The sequence below is a fragment of the Scomber scombrus genome, chromosome 3 (assembly GCF_963691925.1).
Source record: "Scomber scombrus chromosome 3, fScoSco1.1, whole genome shotgun sequence".
In the NCBI taxonomy this organism is placed as follows: Eukaryota; Metazoa; Chordata; class Actinopteri; order Scombriformes; family Scombridae; genus Scomber; species Scomber scombrus.
In genome coordinates this window covers 16,079,969-16,104,283 of record NC_084972.1, presented here as the reverse complement: position 1 = coordinate 16,104,283, position 24,315 = coordinate 16,079,969, and the positions used below count along the sequence as shown (strand labels likewise).

Sequence of the window (24,315 nt, the reverse complement as noted above, 5' to 3'; positions counted from 1 at the left end):
TCTCATTGGAGGCAAAGAGAAAGAAGATCGCTATGCACGTTCTGTGGAGAAAAAAAAGGGGGAAAAGGACAAACAAAAGCATCCTACAGTACATGGTGAAAACGTATCAGTCGCACTGTTACGCTGTGGACTTGACATCTGATTATTAAGGTAGGTGAATAACTGCCACTGGATCAAAAAAAAAAAGCAACAAAATTATGTCGTGGGTGGAAAAAACATTTCTATTTTTAGTTGTAGTGAGTGGATAAAAAAATAGGGCATGCATTCATTTCGTGAAGGCTCCATAGTAGGATGCAAAAAATCTGAAACATAGTTAAAAATATTTAAAAATATTGATTATTTGTTTGTTTGCAGTGTGGATCATTGTTTAACTTCTATATAAATCTAATATATTGACACTGCTGTTGTCTTTAATAGTTGCTTTTAAAACACATATTCATGTAGCTTGTTTTATTACATTGGGATTTAATTGTGAGACAAAAAACTTTACCAAATACAAATTCTGCCACAAAACTGGCTGGAAACTAGATCATGTGACTGAGTACAGGATAAACACAACAGACTGCAGGATTACAATTGCGTTTTGAATGACATTAAGAAGACACTCTTGTTTAAGAAACTGTTTATTAACTATTTACAATGATGACTAATTTGTTATGTTGCTGGCTTGTATTTCTTTATCCTCCTCTGTTTAGTGTTGTGGTTTCAGAAAAGAGCTCTAACAAGTGGTCGAATGATGTTCTCCAAGTTCAATTGGCTGATTGTGATCCAGCTCCTGCTGAATGAACATGCTCTTTGCAGAGTGCCACCTCCTTTGGCTCGGAGGAAGACTTTGCTCCCAGAAACTGACATCCATGAAGTTGAAGAAAAGACAACCAAACAGGATGATCAGGCTCTCTGGAGTTCCCGACTTCAGCTTGGTCTCTCATCTGCAAAAAAGCCTGGTCCTGTGTCAGTGCTAGCACAACAAGAGGAGAGAGTCCAGTCTGCCAAACATGTCCTATCAGTTCTCAGGGCAAAGCTTCAGGGACAGATTCAAGATCATCTCCACATTCAAAGGAATGTCAGCTGTGGGGAGCTACTGTCTGCCAGCACAATGGACGACCCATTATCTTCTGCGTTCCCACAGGAGCTTCTGGGTCTCTCTTTAGTGCCCGTGTTGGTGGTGGCAGGCTGCCCACAGGAGGCTCAGAGCCTGGTGCTCAAGCTGTATGACCTGATGGGAGTGACTGATACAGAGGAGCTCCTGATGGAGGTGGAGGATCTGATAAAGAGGAGGATGAGCAAGTCAACATCCACGCCAGCACCTGTATCAGCAGCATTCACCTCAGAGAGGGATCAAGCAGGGCGCCACATAGAGGCTTTGATGTTCAACATTCAGCAGCTGGCTGTGGTGGGAGAAGGTATGATGGGACAAGACACCTCTAAGCAGGAGGAGCGTTGTGAGGGTTGGACCAGTGTGAATGGAACCACACTGGTTGGAACAGCTGTGGACGGAGCCACAGGTGGACTGGAGGAGGCTATGAACACCTGTGAGAGACTGGATGTCCTGTGTGCTGGTGTGACCAGCAGTGGACTAAAACCTGGCAAGTATGAGGCAGTGTTGAAGAAAGGCAGTCGCATCCTGCCCTCTGAATCCTCTGAGTCTGAGTGTTGGATCCATCAGTGCAGTACGGAGGATGATGTTTTGATCCCTGCTGCTTCAGGTGGACGAATGAGGCGCAGCACCCAAAGGAACTGTATCAACAAAAGTGAGGAGCGTGTGTACAATGTAATAGAGTGGATCCCTGCAGTCAGTACCCTCTACAACCTCGGCACAGCTGTGTATTACGCTTCAGTCAACTGCTCAGAAACTGCCAAGGAGAGAGCCATACTCACTGCTGTTGACCTCGGCACAGATGCTCTCATGGTTGCCACAGGGGGGACTGCTGGGGTGGCAGGCTATGCCCTGGGTGCAGGGATGAAAAGTGGAGTGAAAGCTGGAGTCAAGTATCTGCTCAACTCCATGAAGGGGGAAGACGATGTGCTGGTGAACCAGTTCAGCTGGGAGGAGGGTGTCATCACTGTACAGTAGACTGATGCTTTGGCAATAAGTATATTTTATGTTTTAAAATAACGAGAGAGGATCAATGTTTGTTCACTGACATGGTTTCAGAGTAACAAAATATTTGACCAGACTTTAAATAATCTAGATAATTTGGAAAATTTTACACAATTTGCACAATAATTATTCTTTCTCAAATGTGACTGTTTAAGACTTTCAGAGAAAAAGAGAGACAATTTAATCTAAAGGCTATTAAAATATAATTTAAGTATAAAGTGATTTACATGACACATTAATTGTAAACAGTCACAATAATCTAACAATAAGTAACCTCAGAAAATAAGCTTTGAATCTTCTGGATACAATAGTTGGACAATTTATCATGTTAAGCAGCAACATTTAAAGAACAGGTCTCAGGAAACTCAGCCCTTAAAACCCTCAATACTTTGATTTTTACCCTCCCTTTTTTCCCCCCTGTGTTCATGTCGTCCACCAGTTTTCTTCCTTCCTATCAAAACCTTCTGTCGGGTCAGAGTCACATTCCCACCTCTGGTGTAATTGCAGGGACAATAGATTGTGAACTGAATTTTGTTGTTTTATATGTTCTCCTTTAAATGTTAATTAAAGTGTTTATTAAATCTGTGTGCGTGCAGTGGCTGTCGGTGTGCAGTTTATATCCTAAAGAGTATTATGCTCTGTAGCTCCCTTCTACAGGTGTAAAGATGAATGAAGGTGCACACGAAACAAATAACACCTTCTTCTCCACCTCTGCCCCAGCACTCAACATCATAGTATAGTGTATGCTCAGCAATTAATCATGACCATGTTCAAGTACAAACACTACAAATTACAAACAACTTCAAGTTAACCACACTGATAAGTGGGTTACACTCCATGATATTTTGATTATTACTATTAAGGCTAATTTATTTTACTATGGGGCAGCAAGGTGTATCAGTGGATAAACGCTGTAATCTTACATAAAGAGAAAGAATAAACCTTTTCAACAGAGGTGTAAATGGCTATGGTTGATTTCTATTTAGCTGCCTCTTTTTCAGGGTCTTGGTATTTTTCATGCTGGCTCACTGTCGCACTGTGCTGGATTAATGGGGCATCTAAATATAATGGTGCCATCGTGAAGGTTATTAGTAACACTGGTGCTCTTCCAAATGTCTTCCGGCAGTCTAACCACATGCATCAGAGGTAAAGTGAAATGTGTTTGTATGCCTGTCCCTGTGATAGACTGGAAACCTGCCCAGAGTGTTTTCTGCTTCTTGCTCAGTGCATGGCTGGAAAGACTCTAGCACCCTGAATAGGACAACCTACAAAGATGGATGCATTGATTTTTTTTAATATAAATTGAAACAGAGCATGTTCAGTAATTATTGATACACATTAGCAAAATATTGTCAAAAACCTGAGTGATTATCCTAAACAGAGCAAAGTTATTTATGATAACTAATGGACAACTAGAAATCTCTCTTCTGATTCTGAGCATTGTCCTGTCAGCTTACCAAAATCTGGTAGTCTCAGTGGCTAACTATAAAACATATGTTTTATAGGCTATATCAGTTTAGCCCTGAATGTACGTGGTGGAAAAAGATAAAGCAGGTTTGGTCAGATAAGTAATAAAGGAAAAATGCAACTGCTTCCTGGTAATGGCAGAAAAGGATTTGATTTAAGTTAAAGAATCACACTAGTATCCCTAAATATGGATCTGATAATGTTATGATAATGTTAGATAACAGGTCTGCTTGGCAAGGAGAAAAATAACTCCTCAGCGCCTCACTTTTGAATATCTCTCTCAGGTTTCACATCTTTCTACAGATTTAACATTATGTATTTCTGATGTCATCAAAGGCAGGTCTGACATCAGGGAGCTGGCTGAGCAGGTTATAACATAAAGTGTGCTGAACCGTAGGCTTACATGTACTCAGATGATTGCAGGTGGTTGAGATCAGAGGTAAAGGTGTTTGTCGGGTGTGTTTGAGAAGGAGTGATTGACTTCCAGCTCCAGCAGAAGTGTGGCTCTGTGGCATAGACTATATAAAAAGACGCGTTTGTACATAGTATATGCTCTGTAGCTGATACTGTGCTGTGACTTCACTGTCAGTTTCTCTAAACCTAGACCAGTCATCTGCAGCAGTGTGCTAAATACTGTTTACACAGTCAGGTTTATAGGGGCATAACTATGGCTAATGTGGAGATCTTTAACTAACCTGACAAGGCATTTACATTCCATAAATAGGCTACACACAAATTACCGACTGGAGTACCTGCAATCCTCAGAGGTATTTTTTCTAATATCTTACAGCTGCTTTATTCTGTCATTCAAACTTTTCATGACTTGTTAATCAATTTGTTCCTAATGACTTCATATCATTGTTTTCTGTTTCTGTTTTAATTATTCCTTTTTAAAAATACCGATGTGGTGGGAACCTTGGGGACACCAGTCAAAAACACCCAATTCTACCTGTGCGAGTTTAAATTTCACTAAGACTGTTACTATTAGAGATGATAAGAACACAGAGGATTTAATTGCATAGTCAATGAATAAAGGTGAATTAAACAACCTGGAAACTGCACAAAATGTACAACTAGTCAATTTAATTCAATCATTTCTACAATCCCATTATGATGAGATTCAGCATGGAACGTTTTTCATTGCCTATCAGTTAATTGACATCTTAACTGGCATCATGGAATGTGTGTCAAGTGTGACATCTGCTGGAGACTGTGGGAATTGTATGGACGAATAGAAGCACTGCTATAGTTATTGTTACAGTGGTAATAGCCAGGAATGACACAAACAGGCTTATTATTTCGAAGATACTCCATACTCTCTGTGTGTACAGAATAAATTATACACATTTAAACAGTAAATAACGAGTTAGCTGATATAAATTGTGAGGACACAAATGGGTACCTTTAACAAAATGTTGATTTTGTGCACAGATCTATAAAGTAAACGAACTTGAGGTACAAGCAGTGGTGTAAACCAGCTAATAATTATATTTACAGGTCTTGGTACTTGTACTTTAGTTGAGTCTCAATATATAATATATATGCTTCATACATATAACTTCACTGCATTCAGAGGGATATAATTATTGCCCCACTACATTTATATATCTTCCAGAATGATTTATTACATATGAACTTAAACCTTTAAAAGACGCATTCTTATAGATCAAATTAATTTCACCTCAAACAAAGCCAAATTCAATCCATCAGTAATAACGATTCAATGGAATTTTTCCTGCATAGCTAATCGGTACTTTCCATCCCATACTGTGAACACTATTTCCTGAACAAACAATTTAAACAATTTGGATGCAATACTACGTGTTTTTTTATTGCGGTATACAGCACTTGCTGTATTGAATAGGCTTATTTCTGATGTCAACAATTTTAAAGGGAAAAGACAAACATTTTGTGGTGAAAGCGTATCAAAGAGACACAACTTGTACTGTGGTTAATACGTTAAAAGACATTCAAATTGTTGCGTCACACGTTCCTATTCTCGATAAATCCGTCTCAAAACGTCATTTCTGGGAAATAACAAAACAAGGCCATAAGTTTCTATTCTGCTCTCTGTTCCTCGTCGGTGAGTGACGTGAGCGTGAACCAATAGCGCGTTCTGCTCTTTGTCCGACTCGACCAATCAACTGTTAGTTCTGAGCTCATCAGGAAACTGCGCGGATGGATTCAGACATTTCGGCTCCTGATGCCGCTTTAACTGCACTACGTCAGAGCCAAAATGGTGCCTTGGGTTAGTAGCTGATGAGGCAGCTGGGAGGAACGAGTAGATATCCAATGAAACAGAGAACTGAGTAAAAAGACAGGAAATAACATGCAGACGCCTGCAACTGGAAGTTGTTTGGCTTTATAAACACCGAACAGCATTTACAGAGACCAAGTAAAGAAGAAAAACAAGCGCTCACTATGCGCCTGTCTTAAATGATCATCTAACGCTCCTAGCTACAACATTTTTTGAGAGAAATCGGACTGACTGCAGCGTATGAAGTAAGGTGAGTAAATGTGTCATTACCGATGCGTCTGTCTGTTTTGAGAAGAGCTAACCTTCACATTAGCATACATAACATACAAATAAATTGCGCTCGGTCGCAGCTTTCAGTAGACTACCAGAAACACAATCACATAATTTGCCTCTATTACAAACCATAAATCATAACAACAGTTTGCACTTTGCTCCCTCGGCTGTCGATTACAAACGTGTATGAAACAGTCATTGTTTGGATTTTGATTGGACTCACAGCACAGTGCAACAGTTTTAGGCACAAAATGTTGTAAATGATTTCGGAAATAATGCCATGAATAGTCTTATTAACTGGTTGACATCAAATTAAGTGCAATAAACAGAAAATAACTTTATATTTGGTGTGACCACACTGTGCCTTTAGAACAGCTCCAGCTCTCCTCGGTATACTTGCACACAGTTTTCGATGCTCTTGGCAGGCAGGTTGTTGAATAGCTTCTTGGAGAACTTTCCAAACTTTCTCTGTAATGTTTCTGATCTTCATGAAACCCCAGACTCACTCCATGATGTTAAGATCAGGTCCATGTGGTTCAAACCATCTATTACAGGACTTATTGTTCTTATTGTTGCTTAAAAATAGTTCTTTATAACCCTGGCTGTATGTTTGGGGTTATTGTCATTCTGCAGAATACATTTAGAGCTGATTAGCCGACTCCTAGGTGGTACTGTATATGATTGTTGATCACTGAATTTAGTCATTAATATGTCATTTGGCTGTTTGTGTGCATATTGGTGTGTTCTCTGTAGAAATCAGCATGACTCAGTGGGAAAGACTGAGGAAACTGCCCGCTGTTTACGCACAGCAGTTACATGAGCTCTATGACAGGGATGCTTTGCCCATGGATGTTCGGCACTACCTGTCTGGTTGGATAGAGAAGCAGGAGTGGTAAGGCAGTATTATCTCTTAAACCGTTAGTATTATCAGAGTCATAAATGTTTGATCCTATGGGTCATGCATTGTGTTTGTATGTTGTATTCTTGTTCTCTAGGCAACGAGCAGCGCGGGACCAAGACTTGGCCATAGTCCTGTTCCAGGTCCTGTTGGAGAACCTGGATATCCAGCACAGTCGCTTTGTACAAGAGGAGTCTTTCTTAATGCAGCACAACATTAGACGCTATAAACATAACTTTCAGGTTTGTCTGTTATTAGAGAGTGCTTAGTCAACAGCCCAGGTAGTTTTCTCTCATTATCCTGCCTGTGCCAATCATTTTACATAATTAACTTGGACTCTGATGACCTTCCTCCATATGACCTCTCTCCTCTCACAGAAGTACCAGGATGACCCGATGACCTTGGCAAGCACAATCTCATGGTTTTTGGAGAAAGAGAAGGAGATCTTGCAGACTGCTGATCTGGATCAACAGGTTGAGCAACACTACATCAAACTATTGACACGTACAATACACCAGAAACATTCCTCTATCCAGGCAGCATACCAAAGAAAATAATACATGCATGCAGCACATTTAAGAAACAGCACTTGTCGAATGATGATACTTTTTCAAGGCAACTTCATACATATGTTTTAGGATTGAAAACCAAGTCTACAAAGACTATTTGTAAGGTGTGAATTCAAATTTGTTCTTTTGTTTTAGTTCATGCACTCCACATATAAACATATAAACTGCAGGACTCAGCATATGGGCTGAAAAGCGAATATTTTCAGCCTAGTAGTGATATTGTTCTAACTTCCAATTTCATCCAAAGATGAGGAGTCTCTCAACAGTCTCTCGTCATCTCTACAGTTTCATCAGTTTGGTTAAAGAATATTTTAGTCTATTTTAATAATGTTCCCTTTAATTACGTACGTTTAGCATCCGTTTTTTTCTCTCTATCTCTATCTCTATCTCTATCTGAATGTTTCCTTATCTGCATGCCTGTTCCTGATTAATCTCAGGTCCAGTTTTTGCATGTGGAAGAGGAAGCCATGGAAACAACCAGCCAGCAGGACCTTGAACGTAAAATGGCCGGCCTCAGGAATGACGTGCAGGTGCAGTTTATTTATTTTTGTTGCTTAATGTTATTATATTGTACTTTGTAAATGAACTATATTACAGTTAATTGATTTTCATTTCTCTGTACTTTTTGGAATATAGTGTATGGAACATACAATGATATGTCTGGAGGAGCAGCAAGATGAGTTTGATTTTAAATACCAAACCCACACGATGGAAGGTAAGTGCATTTAAATGTTCTGATTAATATTTGCATGCTCTGATGATGCTTTCTGAGGATGAGTAATAAGTGGTCTGAATCTCAGATACATGTTGTCTTTTACTTTCCTGTTTGGAAACTGTGATCTCACTCCGGAAACTTTTATTCAGCTAGGGGAGACGAGGCTGATAGGAACCAACAAATGAAAGTTCTTCAATCACTTGTCAACAGACTCAATGACTGTAGAAAGGTAAGAAGTTATTGATATTCTTTAAGAATGCCTTAATCTCACCAGTCCAACTATACTCCTAATTATTTTCATTTTTTTTCCCCAAACCATATAATCACTTCCCTAGAGCACATTGACAGACCTAAACAAGCTCTTGGACAGGATTGAAGACCTGATCAACACTTTGGTGAAGAAAGAGCTGGTGGAGTGGCAGAGGAGGCAACAGAAATCCTGCATTGGAGCTCCAGACAATGTTTGCCTGGATCAGCTAGAGAAATGGTATCTTCATCTCCACAAGCTCCACACTAGTTTTAATCTTGGACATTTACTTAAATAACATAAATAATAAATGTTACATCACAGACTGTTTAAATGAAGTTCTAGGCTGGAGCAAAACCTGCAGTTATCATTTTAATTGTATGAAGCCAATAAGTTAGGGCTGGAATTTAAGACAGCCAATATCATGAGTTCTTTTTTCCATTATCTACATGTAATGCCTGTGTGGACATAATCTATTTAGCTTTTTTCTTCTTGTTTTGCAGGTTCACTTGTGTGGCAGTGTGTCTGTTCCAAGTGCGCGAGTTTATTGGTAAACTGGAGGAGCTGGTAGGAAAAGTGTCTTATGACAACGACCCTGTGAAGGTCCACAGACCAGCTCTGCAGGAGAGAGCAGATACTCTTCTGAAAGACTTAATTAAGAGGTCTATGTCTCTAAGACACTATTCGTCATGCTCTCTCACTCTCTTATGATTTCCTTTTAAAATTTCCTAACACAGGTTTTTTATTGTTTCTTGAAGTGCCTTTGTGGTTGAGACTCAGCCATCCATGCCTCAGGGGAAAGGTCCATTGGTTCTCCGCACAAATGTCCAGTTCTCTGTTAAGACCAGGTCAGTGTGCCACTTCAGGTAATCCCTTTGTTGCCATGTATTTATCTAAATTTACTCTTGGACATGTTTGTAATGTAATCCACATGTATATACATTTGCATACATAAAGTTTGACCATTGCATTGATAGTAATATGGCACTCAGTTTTCATAATTAAATATGTAATAATTAGCATGATGGTTGCTCACATTAGGCCTTTGACTGTTGTTCTAAAGAAGAGGATGCATAGAAGACATTTGAAAGATTGCAAACAAAACCATCTACTGGCTTATAGTGGAGCTTAACCCACTTAATCTCACTTGGACTGCAGTTGATTGCAGTTCACCACAAAAACATTAGCTATTTTGAACTGATGTGAGGATAATAGGGGAAAAAAAAGATAATGTAATGCTATTTTCTAAAGCTGTTACTGTTACTTGCTGTTGTTTTCCCAAATGTGATTTAAGTCTATCAAACTTTAAAAAATCCTTGAGAGTGGTGCTATTTTCCTGTTTCTCCACATTCTGTTATCTTCCTGTATCTTATGCTTGTCATAATGTTTTCAGATTCCTTGTGAAGTTTCTTGAGCTGAACCACTCCATGAAAGTAGATGTATCCATGGACAGGTGAGATTCCCCCTCTTAGTTTGAGTTACTTCCACTTTACTCAGAGCAGCCCTGCTGCCTTTAGTTCTTGGCTTCAAACAATACAGGACAGATGTTGTGTCTCCCCCCTGTGGTCACTTTTGTGTTGTTCTTCCCCCTGAAATTAGGGAGGCACCTCAGCTCAAAGGGTGAGTTTTCTTTTTTTAAAGGTTTATTTAACTTTAGCTTTTATATCAACTGGTATTTCCACAGACATTGTATCAAGCTTGTATTTGTATGTACATTTGTTTGACCAAACCTGTCATGCCTGCAGGTATCGACGTTTTAATGTCCTGGGGACCAAAAGCAAAGCCTTGAACATGGCAGAGAGCCAGAGCGGAGGCATGGTGGCAGACTTCAGACATCTAGTGAGTGAAACTGATTTGGAAGAGGAATTTTCTGTGACAATGACCAAAGAAAAACACAATTACTGTTTACTTGTCTACTTCACTAATTGTGTAACAGATCTGACACCAATATAAACTGTTGATAACACTGAGTTATACAATAAGATCTCTCATAGTGTTCCATATAGTTTATTTGTACCTTACAGCCTGGGCTTGGTAATCCCAGTATTTTTGTATTATATGATTGTTGATGCTATTCTCAAATGCACACGTAAAGGCCTCGAGCCTCATCCAACAGCTAGTTACCATGCAACTCCAGTATTTAAAAGACTTAAAAGCTGAATTTGTTTTGCTCATAGACTTTGAAGGAGCAGAAGTGTGGAGGTGGCGGCAAAGGAGTCAGTGATGTGAGTTGACATTGACAACACTGAAGATGCCATCACTCATTCATGTTATCTCAACCATTAATAATTGAGGAAGAGTGTAAATAACTGTATAATGATCTGTGTGTGTGTGTGTGTGTGGTGTGTTGAAAGATTTCTCTGAGTGTTACAGAGGAGCTGCACATCATCTACTTCAACACTGTGTTTGAGCTGAAAGGCGTGTCAGTTCATCTGCAGGTGGAGTTCTTCTGCATCCTTATATGAAAATGTCATGAAGTATCACCCATAATAACCCATGTTTATTGTTCTGATGTTGCATCTGGGACTTAATAAAAGTTGTTTTCCCCTGGCATCCAACATAGGCATCCTCCCTCCCAGTGGTCATCATCTCCAACTCCAGCCAGCAGCAGAGCGCCTGGGCCTCTGTCCTGTGGTTCAACATGATCAGTCAGGACACCAAAGTGAGAAATCACAAATTATTAACACACACTTTGCAGCATTTCGCAATTTAGTTGTGCTGTTATGCTGTTGTAAGCCATCAGAAATGAATGTTAGTTGCTAATGTGTCTGTGTCTCCAGGACGTCATGTTCTTTGCCAACTCTCCTGCTGCCACTTGGCCACAATTCAGAGAGATGCTGAGCTGGCAGTTTCTCTTTGCCACCAAACGTGGTCTGAATGATGATCAGCTGGAAATGATTGCAGTTAAACTCTTTGGTAAGTCCTGCTTCAGCTGCTTGTCTTTGCTTATTTTAGTGGTTGTTTAGTCTTTAAATTAGGATGAAGCTCAAACATGTTATAAGTAAACATCTAAGACATCTTCATTTGATTTTGATACACATTTCTATAGTGGATCTGGTATTTTCAGACTGATTGGCTTTACAATAATAATAAATAAAATAAAACCCCCTTGGCAGCACTTCTGATCACCAGGAACATGTTGACAAAACTTGAAGCTGCATCCTTTCTATCACTGATTGGAGGGCGAAAAATGTTAATTCAGTTACGTCGCACAACTCTTCTCCAGTACACTGTGCTTTATTCACGAAATGCTTTTGTCAGTCTTTCCAAAAGATAGCTGAAAGCATGGTTTACTGGAGAGATTTGCACGTCATGTTGTAATTTTAATGAACTTGTGCTGAAACTCACACTGGTCTGCACTTCACTCCGTGTGCATTCGTGAAGTAAGAAATTATTCATACAATTTCTCACAAGAATAGAGCTGACCATACAAACCATGCTCTACTCTAACCACTGGGGGAAGTGGTAAATTGGCAGTATTTTACCATCTTTTCTCCAAATCAAAAGATTCAGTTTCACTTTTATCTGTATTCCCTCGCATCATTGAGAGGAAACACTGGATGTGAGGGAAGATAAATTAAGCTAAATAGTGTGTTTGCACCATCATTTTTCACAACTTCTTCAGATTACTATTTATGATAGCTGTTTAATTTATGCCTATTATATTCACATCCACTATTACTAGTCTCAAGTGTTTTATGTGTGTTAATTAGATTGGAATTATGAAGATACCTGCAAAGATTTGTGCAGTTTGTGTAGATTATGATTCTCATTGGACAATATAATCTGGCATCCTTCATGTCTCGTAAACATGATTGTGTCAGTATGTTGCATAATACGTAATTTATTCATTTTCACCCATCAGGAAGGCAGCAGAACTATGACACCTTCAAAGTAGCTTGGTCCAAATTTAGCAAGGTAAGAGTAATGATTTTTGGAAATGTGGCATGTTAGCAGCATGGCTTGTGGAATGGCACTGTCATTCTATCGATCACACAACTCGAAATATCTAGACTTCAGTGATTTGCTTCGCTCACGTTTTGGTTTTTAATGAGTAGTCTTGTCAACTATTACATGGATTTCCATTAAATTGGAGCACTCACTCATGTTCCCCTCAGGATGAATTGTAAAAAACCATGAATTGTGATCCACTAGTTTTTCATCAAGGGCCACCATCAGGTCAGATATGCAGTTTGGCCTGTACTTTGGTTTATGATCAAATACCAGCAAAAATGACATTCCTACCAGCCTCAATTGTGCTTTGTACTGAGGGCTAATACACATGTTTGCTATAATAACTAAGGCAGTGAACATGGTAAATATTAGCTGCTATATATCAGCATTGTAACTATCGTTTGTGTATGTACTCTATTTGTGTGTGTTGATGAGACTTTCTATCGATTCTGTTGCAGGAAAACAGTCCCGACACATTCTGGGTGTGGTTTGATGGCATCTTGGTGATGGTGAAGACGTATCTTGAAGACCTGTGGAGGGATGAGTATGTACAGAATGCTGAACATATTTAAGTCCTGGTTTAAGTCAGACTTACGCTCATGTCTTTAATTGTTGGGAAACTGAGGAGTTTTGTGTGATTGAATATTATTTTTCATTTGTACTTCAGCCTCATTATGGGTTTTGTGAGCAAAGGCAAAGAGAAGTCCCTCCTGAAGAAAAAACAGACAGGCACGTTCTTGTTGCGCTTCAGTGAAAGTGTCATTGGAGGTATCACCTTCTCCTGGGTGGATACCACCTCAACTGGTGAGATGCTTTTATTTCAATACAATGCTGCAAAATATTTTGGAGTTATGACAAGGATGGTTAAGAAATACAATATAAACAAGCAGCAAGTTTTATTATCCTTACTCACATTTCTTCTATGGGTGATCATCCTCTATCTATTCTAGGTGAGCCTGAAGTAAAGACAGTCCAGCCCTTCACCAAAGTTGACCTTTGCCAGATTCCCTTCCATGAAATCATCAGGAATTTCCAGATCTTAGAAGCTGAAAATGTCCCAGAAAATCCGCTACTTTATTTATATCCCAACACCCCGAAAGGCGAGGCTTTTGGAAAATACTACACTGACAAAACTGGATGTGAGTGCAGCATCAGTCTTTTCCTTATACTTTTTGCTTGTCACATAAAAAACCCTACTAAAAAACACAACTCACATATTCACAGTTGTGATTGGTAAAATTAGAGTTTTGGAGATGAATCTGACACATTAAATCACATTTAAACTTCGTCTTCTTTTTCAGCTGAAAATCCTTATATAAAGTACATCAAAACCAAGCTGATGTTTGTGTCAAAGGAGTAAGTATATTATTTTATTTTTTCCAGGCTGATTTAAAGTGTGTTGCCTGTTTGAATAAAAAAAAAAGTCCCCTATATTTTAAATATACTGTTTTACACAAAATATCTTAAAAACAAAACAAAAAGTACTTACTTAATCTAAGAAGTAGTGTACCCACACCCTTTTATGTAATGACTGTTTATCATTGGTCATGTAGGAACACACTGGAGGCTAAGTCACCCATGTCCTCTGACATGGCACAGGGTGAAGGCCTGGAGCCAAACAATGGCCCGTGTGGAGAGGCAGCTGGTGAGTCATGGCTCTCCTTGCTGTCCCATCCGATTAAAAACCTCGTCAAACAAATTGCTCTACCTCCCTTCATCACAAAGCTCTGCCTTGCTATCTCTATTTCGGCCTTGCGGTGTATGAGGAATGCTGGATCTAGATAGATGTCAGGTGACAGCTATGAAATAGAGTTAAACTTCTTACTTGCCACCTGTGGGGCCGCTTCTACTGCATGCGCGTGTAGTCTGAACATACTATGTTAAAGGTATGGAGGTGGTGTGGTTGAGCTTTACTGTTTTTGACTAACCCTTTGATTTTGCATTTAACAACCAACACTTTGCTTGATGTATCTATTAAAATCAACTGAAGAAAAAAAAAAACCCCACCAGTAATCAATCACCAGTGATCAATCATGAAAAGCTATATTTGGCTACATTATTGCTATTTTGATTATTACTATGAGTAATAGTGCTAGTCAGGCCCGCCATGCATCATCACCAGGGTCCAGGTTAAGACGATCTTGCATGTCTGCCATCATTTTCTCTTTTTCATTTTCTCACAAATGTATACATTTTTCACAAATATGTATTTTTGACAAATTATTCCAGCAGATAATTGAAAGGCCAGGATAGCTGATCCGCTGTTCCTCCGGTGTTGGCAGCCCTGGTGCTAGTAACAGCATTTAGCATTTTGGAAGTGATGTACTTGAGCTCACAGCTGTTGCACAAATTAAACAAACAAAAGAAAATACAAGCATAAAACATAAATTAAGTGCAATTAGTAAAATGTAGTCAGGAATAATTTAGTTATGATAAATCACCCAATCATCAAAGTACATTTGATGAGTATGTTATAAACTAAATCAAATCTTGGTTGTACACACGTTCCTGCACCAATGGTCTTTAGTAGTTTTTGGCTGCGTAGCACATTACATCCTCTGTTGCTCTCATTTTCCCAGTGAAAGCAGTACCAGAAATAAACAACATGGCCACAGCAGCAGAAATAGTTTCTCTCTCTTGTCCCTCTCTCTGTCCCAGAACAAAACAACGATCTTCATCCTCTGGAGTCTTCTCTGGAAACATATCCTCCTGATCCCATGCTGTCTGGCCCGGTTGGAAACCCAGAGGACGATTTACTTTTGTATCTTAACAACCCCAACCTCTTTGATGATACTGACATCTTACAAGATGAACAAATGCTACCTGATTTCAGTCTTCAAGCATTTCATTGTCTGCCTCAACAATCCTGTGGAAGCATGTTCAGATAAGCATCTGTTGATGTTTAATTTAGCCAAATCACTATATCTCTCTCATCATCAGCTTTACTTTTAGCTTCTTACATACATGTCACAAACTTGTAGCATACATAGCAAATCCAGCACTGACATAATAGTTTGCTTTGAATATTTTTTTACTATGAAATACTTCACAGCCACTCTGCTAATCCTGACTGGGAATATTTATGAAAAACTTTTGTTATCTGCATTTGACTGCTCACGTTTACTTGGAAATCATCAGAATATAGCCATTACAATTCCAAATTGTTATGCTGTCATATTGTTAAATGTGGTTCAGTGAGAATATTTGAAGACATTAAAGAGAGATAATTGAATGAGCTGGACTCATAGCCACTCCACTAGTGTCCCAGATACCTCTATTAGACCCCTTAAATATTAAACTCTAAAAGATATGAAACAATTAGCATTTCGGGACACTGGATTTTTCAGTATCAGTTTCAGTTTCAGTTTTTTAATTTTTTCATACATCCAAAGAATGTCATAAATCTGACATTTTAAACTGAGGGAAAAGGATCACTTGAGGTATTGTACATAATTGAGACTGCACATTATTTGTTTTATACCTGTTGTTTCTCTCTGACATGTTCTGGTTGTGATTCACTATCCTTAAACATGGCAGTTCCTCCCTTTATATACTTTAACATTCATCTGTTCCATTTATAAATCAAAATGAATTGTTAATACCAATAAATGTGAAATGACTGTTTGTTTGTTCTGTTTACTAATAACTGAATGTTGTTGATATTAACATCAATTAAGAAAAATAAACAGATATGAACTTATATTAAATTACAGTTAGATATTTGCAACAGAGATGCAGAGATAATCAGCATTAATGAGAATTGTAGGTTAAAATAAACAAAATGAATTAAAATTAAAACTGCAAGCAGTGTCGAAGGGCCCTCGCACCCCCCCGGTTTCCCCCCAACTGTAACGCCGTACGTGCACGTCGTTGCGTGCGGCAGTCGAAGGGCTGTCAAAACTGGCATGTAGATGTCTTTGCTCCTATACCTTTAAGTGAACATTGTGTGCAGCGGTTAATGTCTCCACTAGATGGCAAACTAAGACCACAAATTTGTCTGGGTGACTTCTCAGCACAAAGGAATGTGGGTGAAGGGCCAAAAAATCATCAACATTGAGTATGTTTGCCTGGATGGCCGACTTCCTGTTGGACTTAGGGTATGGGTCCAAGAGGCTTTTTAGTGCGTCTTTACACGATACATGTGTTTCCCGAATTTTGTTTGTCTACGTCAATCTGAGTCGAGGGGCTTGATTTTTAAAATTTTCTAGGGGGCGCTATTAATACATTTTTGCGTCAGCCATTTCCGCGATATTTAAAATAGCAAATTTGGGCCGGATCAGACATGATTGCAAGTTTTGGTGAGTTTTGGGGCATGTTTAGGCTGTCAAAAAGGCGTAAAACTATAATAATAATAAAAATCATCCATATTGAACATTTTAGTCTGGATGGCCGACTTCCTGTTGGACTTAGGCTATGGGTCCAAGAGGCTTTTTTGTGCGTCTGGACATAATACATAGGCCTTGTCGATTTCATTTCTCTATGTCAATGTGGAAGGCGGGGCTTAAACTTTGAAATCTTCCAGGGGGCGCTGTGGAGTCATCTTCTCACTTAAAAATCCCAAACTTTGTCAGTAGTCAATATGTGTGACTGTTGACGTATGTGTACAATTTGGTGAGTGTAGGAGTTTGTGAAAATGTACAAAATGGATAAAGGCATTAGGGGGCGCTATTGAGCTGTTGTTCCACGCCCAGGGGCAGTTATGGTCTCAAATTAAAGTGCTCCTGAGTGTGAACCTATGTGGTCAGTTTGGTGATTCTGTGAAGACGGGAAAGGGAGGAGTTATAAGGAGTTGTTTGTTTATACAAACAAACGACTGCCACGCCCACCTGGTATAACGTAGGCAAAATCTGTCATCAAGTTTACATAATCAAGGTCTGAGGATGATACAGTTCCAATCTGAAGTCTGCAGTCAAAACTGCAGGAGGAGTTTGTTAAAGAACGAGGCCTGGAAATGGGGATAATGGCGGAAAAAATGCACCTGTGATCCAAAATGGCCGACTTCCTGTTGGACTTAAGGTATGGGTCCAAGAGGCTTTTTTGTGCGTCTGGTCATGATATATATGAATCCTAAATTTCGTTCATGTACGTGCATGTAGAAGGCGGGGCTGCAACTTTTAATGTTCTAGGGGGCGCTGTAGAGTCATTTTTTGCACTTAAAAGGTTGCGGTTATACCAAAAAATAATATTTGTGAGTCTTGACGAGTGTGTCCAATTTGGTGAGTTTTAGAGTTTGTCAGTACATCCTAGGTGGGAAAAGGCATTAGGGGGCGCTACTGAGCTGTTGGGGCAAAATGTTGGGCAAATGTGGTATCAGATGAAAGAGCTCATGATTTGAAACCTACGTGGCAGGTTTCATGATTCTGTGAACATCATAAAGTCCTCAAAGCGGTGTTCGAAAAATGAAAATCGGTGCACGCCACGCCGCGTGGTCAACTTCCTGTTTGGTAAAAAAATTCCACAAAATTAATTTCCCAATGATCCGATGAGAGCTGTAACATATTTAAATTTCATGCCGATCCGAGAGGATTTGTGGTCACATGACCCGACGTTAGGGGGCGCTAGCGAGTCCCCTTACCACGCTTGCGTCCAATCACGTTGAATTAAATAAATTTTCACCAGCTGTGACGTGTGTGCAGAATTTCATGAGTTTTCATGTATGTTCAAGCCGCCAAAAATGCGATTCATTTGGCGGCATAAGAGCGAAAATAATAATAAAAGAGAAAAATCCTGGCAAAAGCAATAGGTCCCTCACTGACTTGTCAGTGCTCGGGCCCTAATAAGAAACAAATCTGCATCTTTATGGGGTGCATGGTTGAGTTTCCGCCCATTAAACAGGCAGATGGTAACCCATCTGCCGCCCAGCATAGTGAGTTTCATGTGGACAGCTAACATGCTGAAGACAGATGTTCCTCCGGAGTTGGAAGAGACAAAACCAGAGCTAAAAGGACAGTGAATACTTGACCACAATGTGGTTGTCAGATAACCAGAAACACAAGCCAGTTGCTCTTTGAAGTCAGGTGAGCACATATAAACTCTTGTTTGTTAGCAGATAAGTTAGCGGTTAGCTCTAGAGGCGTTTTGATGAAGTAACTAGGTACATTTACAAGTACTGTATCTAAGTACAAGTTTGAGGTACTTGTACTTTACTTGAGTAACGTTACTTCCATGCTACTTCATACTTCCACTCCTATATTTCAGAGGGAGATATTGTACTCTGTTCAAGTCCCTGGGTGTATGGGAACTGTGGGCACTGCGTCTAATGTTTGGCGCCCTATCCCCCAGGTGTGAGGACACTCAACAATGTCTTAAAATAGCCACAGTACAAGGGACATACTCTTTCAATTTAGGTAATGAAGTGGCCATGCTTTGAGTCATTTACATTCTTTTCTCCAAGACTTGAAGGGCCTGTAAGAAAGGGATTCAGTACAAGTACAAACAAATCTATGCCTGTCTATGCAATACAGCTAAATATAGGGTATATGACTGTATTAAATCACCATTGTCGCTGACCAGATCAGTGGCTTTTAGCAGTGGAGGTCCACTGGAGCTAACTCCCCTCTAAAGCATATTAAAAGACAGAAACAACCATAATCTCACAACTCTGTCATAAGTAACAGAATGCAGAGCTATTAAACTTATGATTTTTGTACTGAACTGAAAGTAACAGCTCGGGATAACAACAGAATGAACAAGGACTGGCCTGAGGACAGCGGGTCAGTAAATATTGCGCCAAATAAACAAGGATGCACTCACTTACAATGCTGTTGTACATAATAAGGTTCATTTGAATGTTAATGTGACGACTAAGCATTGGAAGGAGGTCCAAGAAGAGGAAGATGAGAATCATCACAGACTAGAAAGAAATTGCACTAAGTACATAATTACTACAAATCTTTTCAACTGAAGTGAGTGAAATTATTTGAAACAGCAGTGATTTGTGTGTAATGCCCTCTTTTCTTGAACTTTTCTCACAGCATGATGAGACTGGGAGCACTGTACAGAGCCAAGGTGTAGAGGATGTTTCCATCAGTAACATGTGCCAGGTAGGAGGAATATGTATTCACAAATCTGGTTGGCCTGTCAGACTGGTAACATATTTTGTTGTTTGGTCCCATAAAATCAGAAAATGGTGAAAAATGTTGGTCACTGTTTCCCAAAGTCCAAGATGACAGTCCATAACCCAAATACATATATATGATAAATACATATTATATGATACTATCCTAAAAGACTAAAGAAACCAAAAAATACATTCTCATTTGAGAAGCTGGAATTGGATAATTAGGACTTTTTTCTTAAAAAGTTATTTAAAACAATTAATCAATTATCAAAATAGTTGATCATCTTGTTGGTTGCACATTGAAAGGTCACCAACGAGGTCAAAGTTGAAAACGACTAAACTTTAAGGACAGGCAAGCAAGGTGTTAATATTTTAGTGGCACCCAGATAATGCTGCCGTTAGGTTCAGTGTCTTTGTTCTTTCCAAAGTAAAACAATAGCTTGTGTAGAAGGCCTAAGAATAGACGTGTTATTTTTCTTCCAATCAGCAGCTTTGTTGTTGATCAGCAGCTTTGTTGTTGATGGCATTACAGCCTCACACGGTCGCTAACGTGGCTCTAGACTTTTAGTCTTCTTGTAAGATAAATCACACGTTGTATCAGTTGGTAAAAGATGGACTTATGAGTATGAATTTTCTTTGCCTCTGTTAGTTTTCTCAATAAACAAATTCCTTGACAACCAAACAAGCATACACATGCTCAATCCACCTACATGTCAAACCAAAGCTCAGATCACGTGAACTATTTTTATCATTAGTCATTTACCGTCAGCATGTAAGAGGCTACACAGTGTTGAGAAACTGAGTCACGAGTTCCTGAATTACCGAAATAGTCATGTTGTCTTAGCGAAGAATACACTGATTTGGTAACAATGGGGGATTTTTATATGATGTAACATACATGTGGAAAAGTGATGACGTAAAGGTGCATGGTTGCAAATAGCTGTTTGATGAACTGTTGCGAACACTATAGAAAATGTATTACAAAATAGAATTTATTCTATTCATAAAATAAACACATATTTTAATCATACATAATACACACTGTAAAAGCAAACAGCAACAACAACACTGTAAAACATGTTTTAAATATAATAATGGACAATTGTGAATCACATGGAGCAGTCTGACAATTTTGTAATGCAACATAAATAAAATATAACACATTTTCTGAGTGACGCTGGTTTACTTTTCCCCCTTCGCCTACTGAATAGAAAGAAGGGAATATCATACAGGATTTATATCAGCATAAACATTAGACAAGTATAAAGTTTCAGGAGTCTAGGACCTCAGAGCTGAACACCAGGTCCAGAGGCAGGTGAAGGGTGCAGCAGCCCTGGTGAGCAGCACATGGTAGGCCTGTCTAAACTGTCGATTCATGACAGCATAGAGCACGGGATTGATACAGCTGTTGAGCCAGGTAAGGTTTGCACAGAACATGTGCAGTACCCGTGGGGCGCGATTATGTTTATCGGCTATGTTGAGCAACAGGAAGGGGACAAAGCAGAACACAAAACACAGGAAAACAGTAAAACACATGCGCGTCACATGCTTAATTTCAGCATCATCTCCTGAGGTTGCTGAGTGGGATGTAGACGCTGCAGTGGTGGGAACAGGTGTGGTTGAAGGTGGTGTAGGGGCAATATCAGGGGAAGGCTTGTTGGTTGCAGATGGATATCTGGCCTCGGTAGAACCCTGGGTTTTTTGGGGAGATTTATCACAGGTGATCGCATCCTTATTTTGGGCTCGATCCTCATGGCTGCTCATCTCACAGCTACACGTGTTGGCCATGCTACTCTCTACACCACTGTCATTGGTCATTTGTACAGAAAAAGCTGGTTTCTTCTGGGATGATCGTCGGCTGAGCCTGTAGCGGAGTAGAGCCTGTGAGGCAATGAGGACACGTCTGTAGATGAGGAGATAGAATGCACCAACGAAGCCAAGGCCTACAAAGAAGTAGAAGAAGAGCAAGATGGTGGAATAGGGGCGACCCCTGGTCCGGTGGAAGCTGCATGTGCACACCTGCGGTACAAATACAAAAACAGGCCACAATGGGCCAAAGCTGGTCAGGCCCAGCGCCCATGCTGAGATGAGGAGGAGAGTAAGACCACGGTCAGAGAAGACACGGTCAAACACGTTTTTGCAACCAAGAGATATCGGCTCACCGCTACAAGGCAGAGTGTGATAATGGAGACAGAGTTGGAGAGGAAGAGGAGCAAGCCAAAGGTGCTGCACCAGAGCTCCCCGCTGCGCCATCTGAGGTGTAGATAGGAATCAACTGAGATGGGCTGCAGTACGGCGCAGTATAGGAGGTCAGCTACAGCCAGGTTGACGATGAGCACGTTGAAGTGAGTCCTCAGACGTGGGTCTAAGGCGAAGGCTAGAATGGTCATCAGGTTTCCCACCGTACCAGTGATGGTCACAGCACATCCCCACAGCACAGCAAAGTACCGGTAACCTACGACTGACGGACTGTAGCAGGAGAAAAGGTCATCCTCTGTTTGGTTTGTGTGGTTCATCAGCATTCTGTCAAGTAAGAAGAATCAGAATATAGGTTTACTCATCTCAAGAAAAGTTCCTTTTAAACAGAAACCCAACAGTACGCAATGTCAGCAATCACAGCAGGTGAAAAGGGAAGTTACAGACCGCTATACTTAGTTTCCACTTCCTCTTGAACAAAACTCTCTGTTGACAGAGACCTTTGTTTGCCTTCGGTATATTTTCTTGTCCATTCACTATATGTTTCTGAGCAAAGTTTTTATTAATGACAACATTTTTAAAAGAGCTTGTTGAAGAAAAATCACTCAAGTACTTGTTCAAAGTTTGCTGTGTAGTTGGATGTTTATTGATATCCCAGGATATCGGTGAGCACACTGACACATAGTGGGTCTGAGACAGTGGACTGACCCAGAGCAAATGAAATGGAGGCATTTCATACAGTAATACCAAGGCAGTGATCAGCAAAGAAACAAAAGGCAGGAAGGGAGAGCATTTGCATTCAGACCTTACAGTGTAACCCACAGGCGAGATCAAGGGATACCTTGGTGAGGGGAGGTGGTTCTTGAGTGGTCAGTTAACAATGTTAATTGCAGAACTTCACAACAGGAGGAGGGTCTACATTCAGACAAAAGCCATAGATGAAATCATCATGAGGCAGTAATGATCAAGGGCAGTGATGTCATTAGATCAAGGTGTTGTTCTCAGACATCATTTGATTACATCACATCTCTGGCCAAACGTGCATTTCTTCTTCAAGCTTAAGATAATTTCTTATATATTCTCATTTAGAACTGTGTGCAATTGCTTTGGTTCTAGTAATTTGAAATAAATTGTCCAGTAAGTTTAAATCAGTCCTCAACATTAGCTATTCTAAATGATTATAAATAAAGAATTACCAATAAATTTTATCTACAGTGTAATTTCTAAGGCAAATAAAATCCCTTATTTTAGCTGAAAATCACTCATGAATGTAAACAATGTTAAATTTCTCACCGCACCTCACCTGTCTGTCTAAAAGCTGATGTGTGGCTGTGTCATGCGCTGCGCTGATCTGGTGTGGTTGATTGTCTGACTTCCTGTCTGCGTTTCATTTTATAAGCGACCTCTGTGTTGCTCAAGTGCACTCACACTTGTATGAAGTCGGGTTTTCCGAATTGTGTATACATTAAGGAAGAAAGATCTTGCGTATGTCTTTCATAATAAACATATTTATGTATTTAGTATCATTTTAAAACTAAACATAAACGTAACTTGTTTTACAGCCTTAATATTGAAAGCATGTATTCTGTAAGTAAAATATGTTTTTTCATTTAATTAGGTAGTCTCGTTGAGATTAAGATATCTTTTAAGAGTACAGCACAACAAATACTACAGAGATATGACACACAACAAAGCTAATATAAACAACATCACAAACAATGTTTAAAATGGTCCAAAATGTTAATCTGTATTTAAATTGATCCAATAAGATGAGACTTCATTTTTTAGTTATTGCATTTATATGATGCAATGTACAGGAAGTCAAGTAAAGCATAAAGATGAACTGGCCCAGCTGATGTATGGGTATCAATATTAGCTCACTGGAGATATTTCGGTATTGGCGTGTATGTCAGTCTATAAATGACAAGAAACTGAAATACAGACATGTCAAAGATGTGTTTTCAAACAGGGTCAGTATTCTGTAGTTTGTCCACAACAGAGAAGTAAAACGGCAACAAACAGACATTGTAAGATACTATAAAGACTAGAACGGCAACTAATAATTACTTTATCAATTATTATTTTTATTTTTTTAATGAATGAATTAGTCACTGAGTCTTTAACATCTCATACTGTACATTGTGAATAATGACCATCACAAGTTCTGAGAGCCTAAAACAGCGTCTTTGAACTACTTGATTTGACCAACCTGCAGTTCAAAACTGCTCTGAGTATTGGGTTTCCTGTTGTCAGATGGTTTTATGTGCATCCTCTTTGTTCTCTTTGTTCTCCACAGACACTGTGACTTCCATTTTCTTAATGTTTGTTTGGTTAATGCACTGAAACTCAAATAAACTTCTGATCACAAATAGTTTGGAAGCCAAATGGATGTCTTATATACAGTATCTGTGATGTAACTGTCACTTATAACTAATTTATTGTAATGTGTGTCAAAACAGAAAATGTCTTGAAATATTATAAAAATATCTGAACATTACTCACATTGCGTACATTGTGTACTCACATTATCATATTACTAAACTACATGTACAACCAAATCCATGTGTGATTTATTGTT

At 39.4% G+C, this 24,315-nt stretch overlaps 3 protein-coding genes across 5 annotated transcripts; 2 read left to right on the top strand and 1 right to left on the bottom strand.

Moving 5' to 3' along the window:
* On the top strand, positions 1-2,686 carry apof (apolipoprotein F). 2 transcript variants are annotated; one of them, XM_062444378.1, is made up of 3 exons: positions 3-150; positions 696-920; positions 963-2,686. In XM_062444378.1, exons 2-3 carry the CDS (start codon positions 734-736, stop codon positions 2,072-2,074), a joined length of 1,299 nt encoding a protein of 432 aa, XP_062300362.1. In that variant the 5' UTR covers positions 3-150; positions 696-733; the 3' UTR covers positions 2,075-2,686. The 2 variants fall into 2 exon arrangements, with proteins under 2 accessions (XP_062300353.1, XP_062300362.1); XM_062444369.1 differs by having other exon boundaries at positions 1-150; positions 696-2,686.
* A 3,198-nt stretch (positions 2,687-5,884) lies between these two features.
* Positions 5,885-16,181, top strand: stat2 (signal transducer and activator of transcription 2). 2 transcript variants are annotated; one of them, XM_062442621.1, is made up of 24 exons: positions 5,885-6,070; positions 6,852-6,990; positions 7,094-7,238; positions 7,374-7,469; positions 8,003-8,095; positions 8,202-8,280; positions 8,430-8,509; positions 8,616-8,767; positions 9,031-9,189; positions 9,286-9,375; positions 9,921-9,980; positions 10,127-10,147; positions 10,273-10,366; positions 10,705-10,752; positions 10,882-10,965; positions 11,091-11,189; positions 11,308-11,443; positions 12,393-12,445; positions 12,940-13,025; positions 13,149-13,285; positions 13,432-13,620; positions 13,783-13,837; positions 14,035-14,126; positions 15,140-16,181. In XM_062442621.1, the coding sequence occupies exons 2-24, from the start codon at positions 6,860-6,862 to the stop codon at positions 15,367-15,369; spliced, it is 2,409 nt and encodes an 802-aa protein (XP_062298605.1). In that variant the 5' UTR covers positions 5,885-6,070; positions 6,852-6,859; the 3' UTR covers positions 15,370-16,181. The 2 variants fall into 2 exon arrangements, with proteins under 2 accessions (XP_062298605.1, XP_062298597.1); XM_062442613.1 differs by having other exon boundaries at positions 5,885-6,075.
* Positions 16,182-20,765: 4,584 nt separating this feature from the next.
* Positions 20,766-22,063, bottom strand: gpr84 (G protein-coupled receptor 84). The gene is given in 2 exon segments (XM_062416422.1): positions 20,766-21,676; positions 21,679-22,063. Coding segments are annotated over 2 exon segments (1,242 nt in total). The 3' UTR covers positions 20,766-20,819.
* Between the last annotated feature and the right edge of the window lie 2,252 nt (positions 22,064-24,315).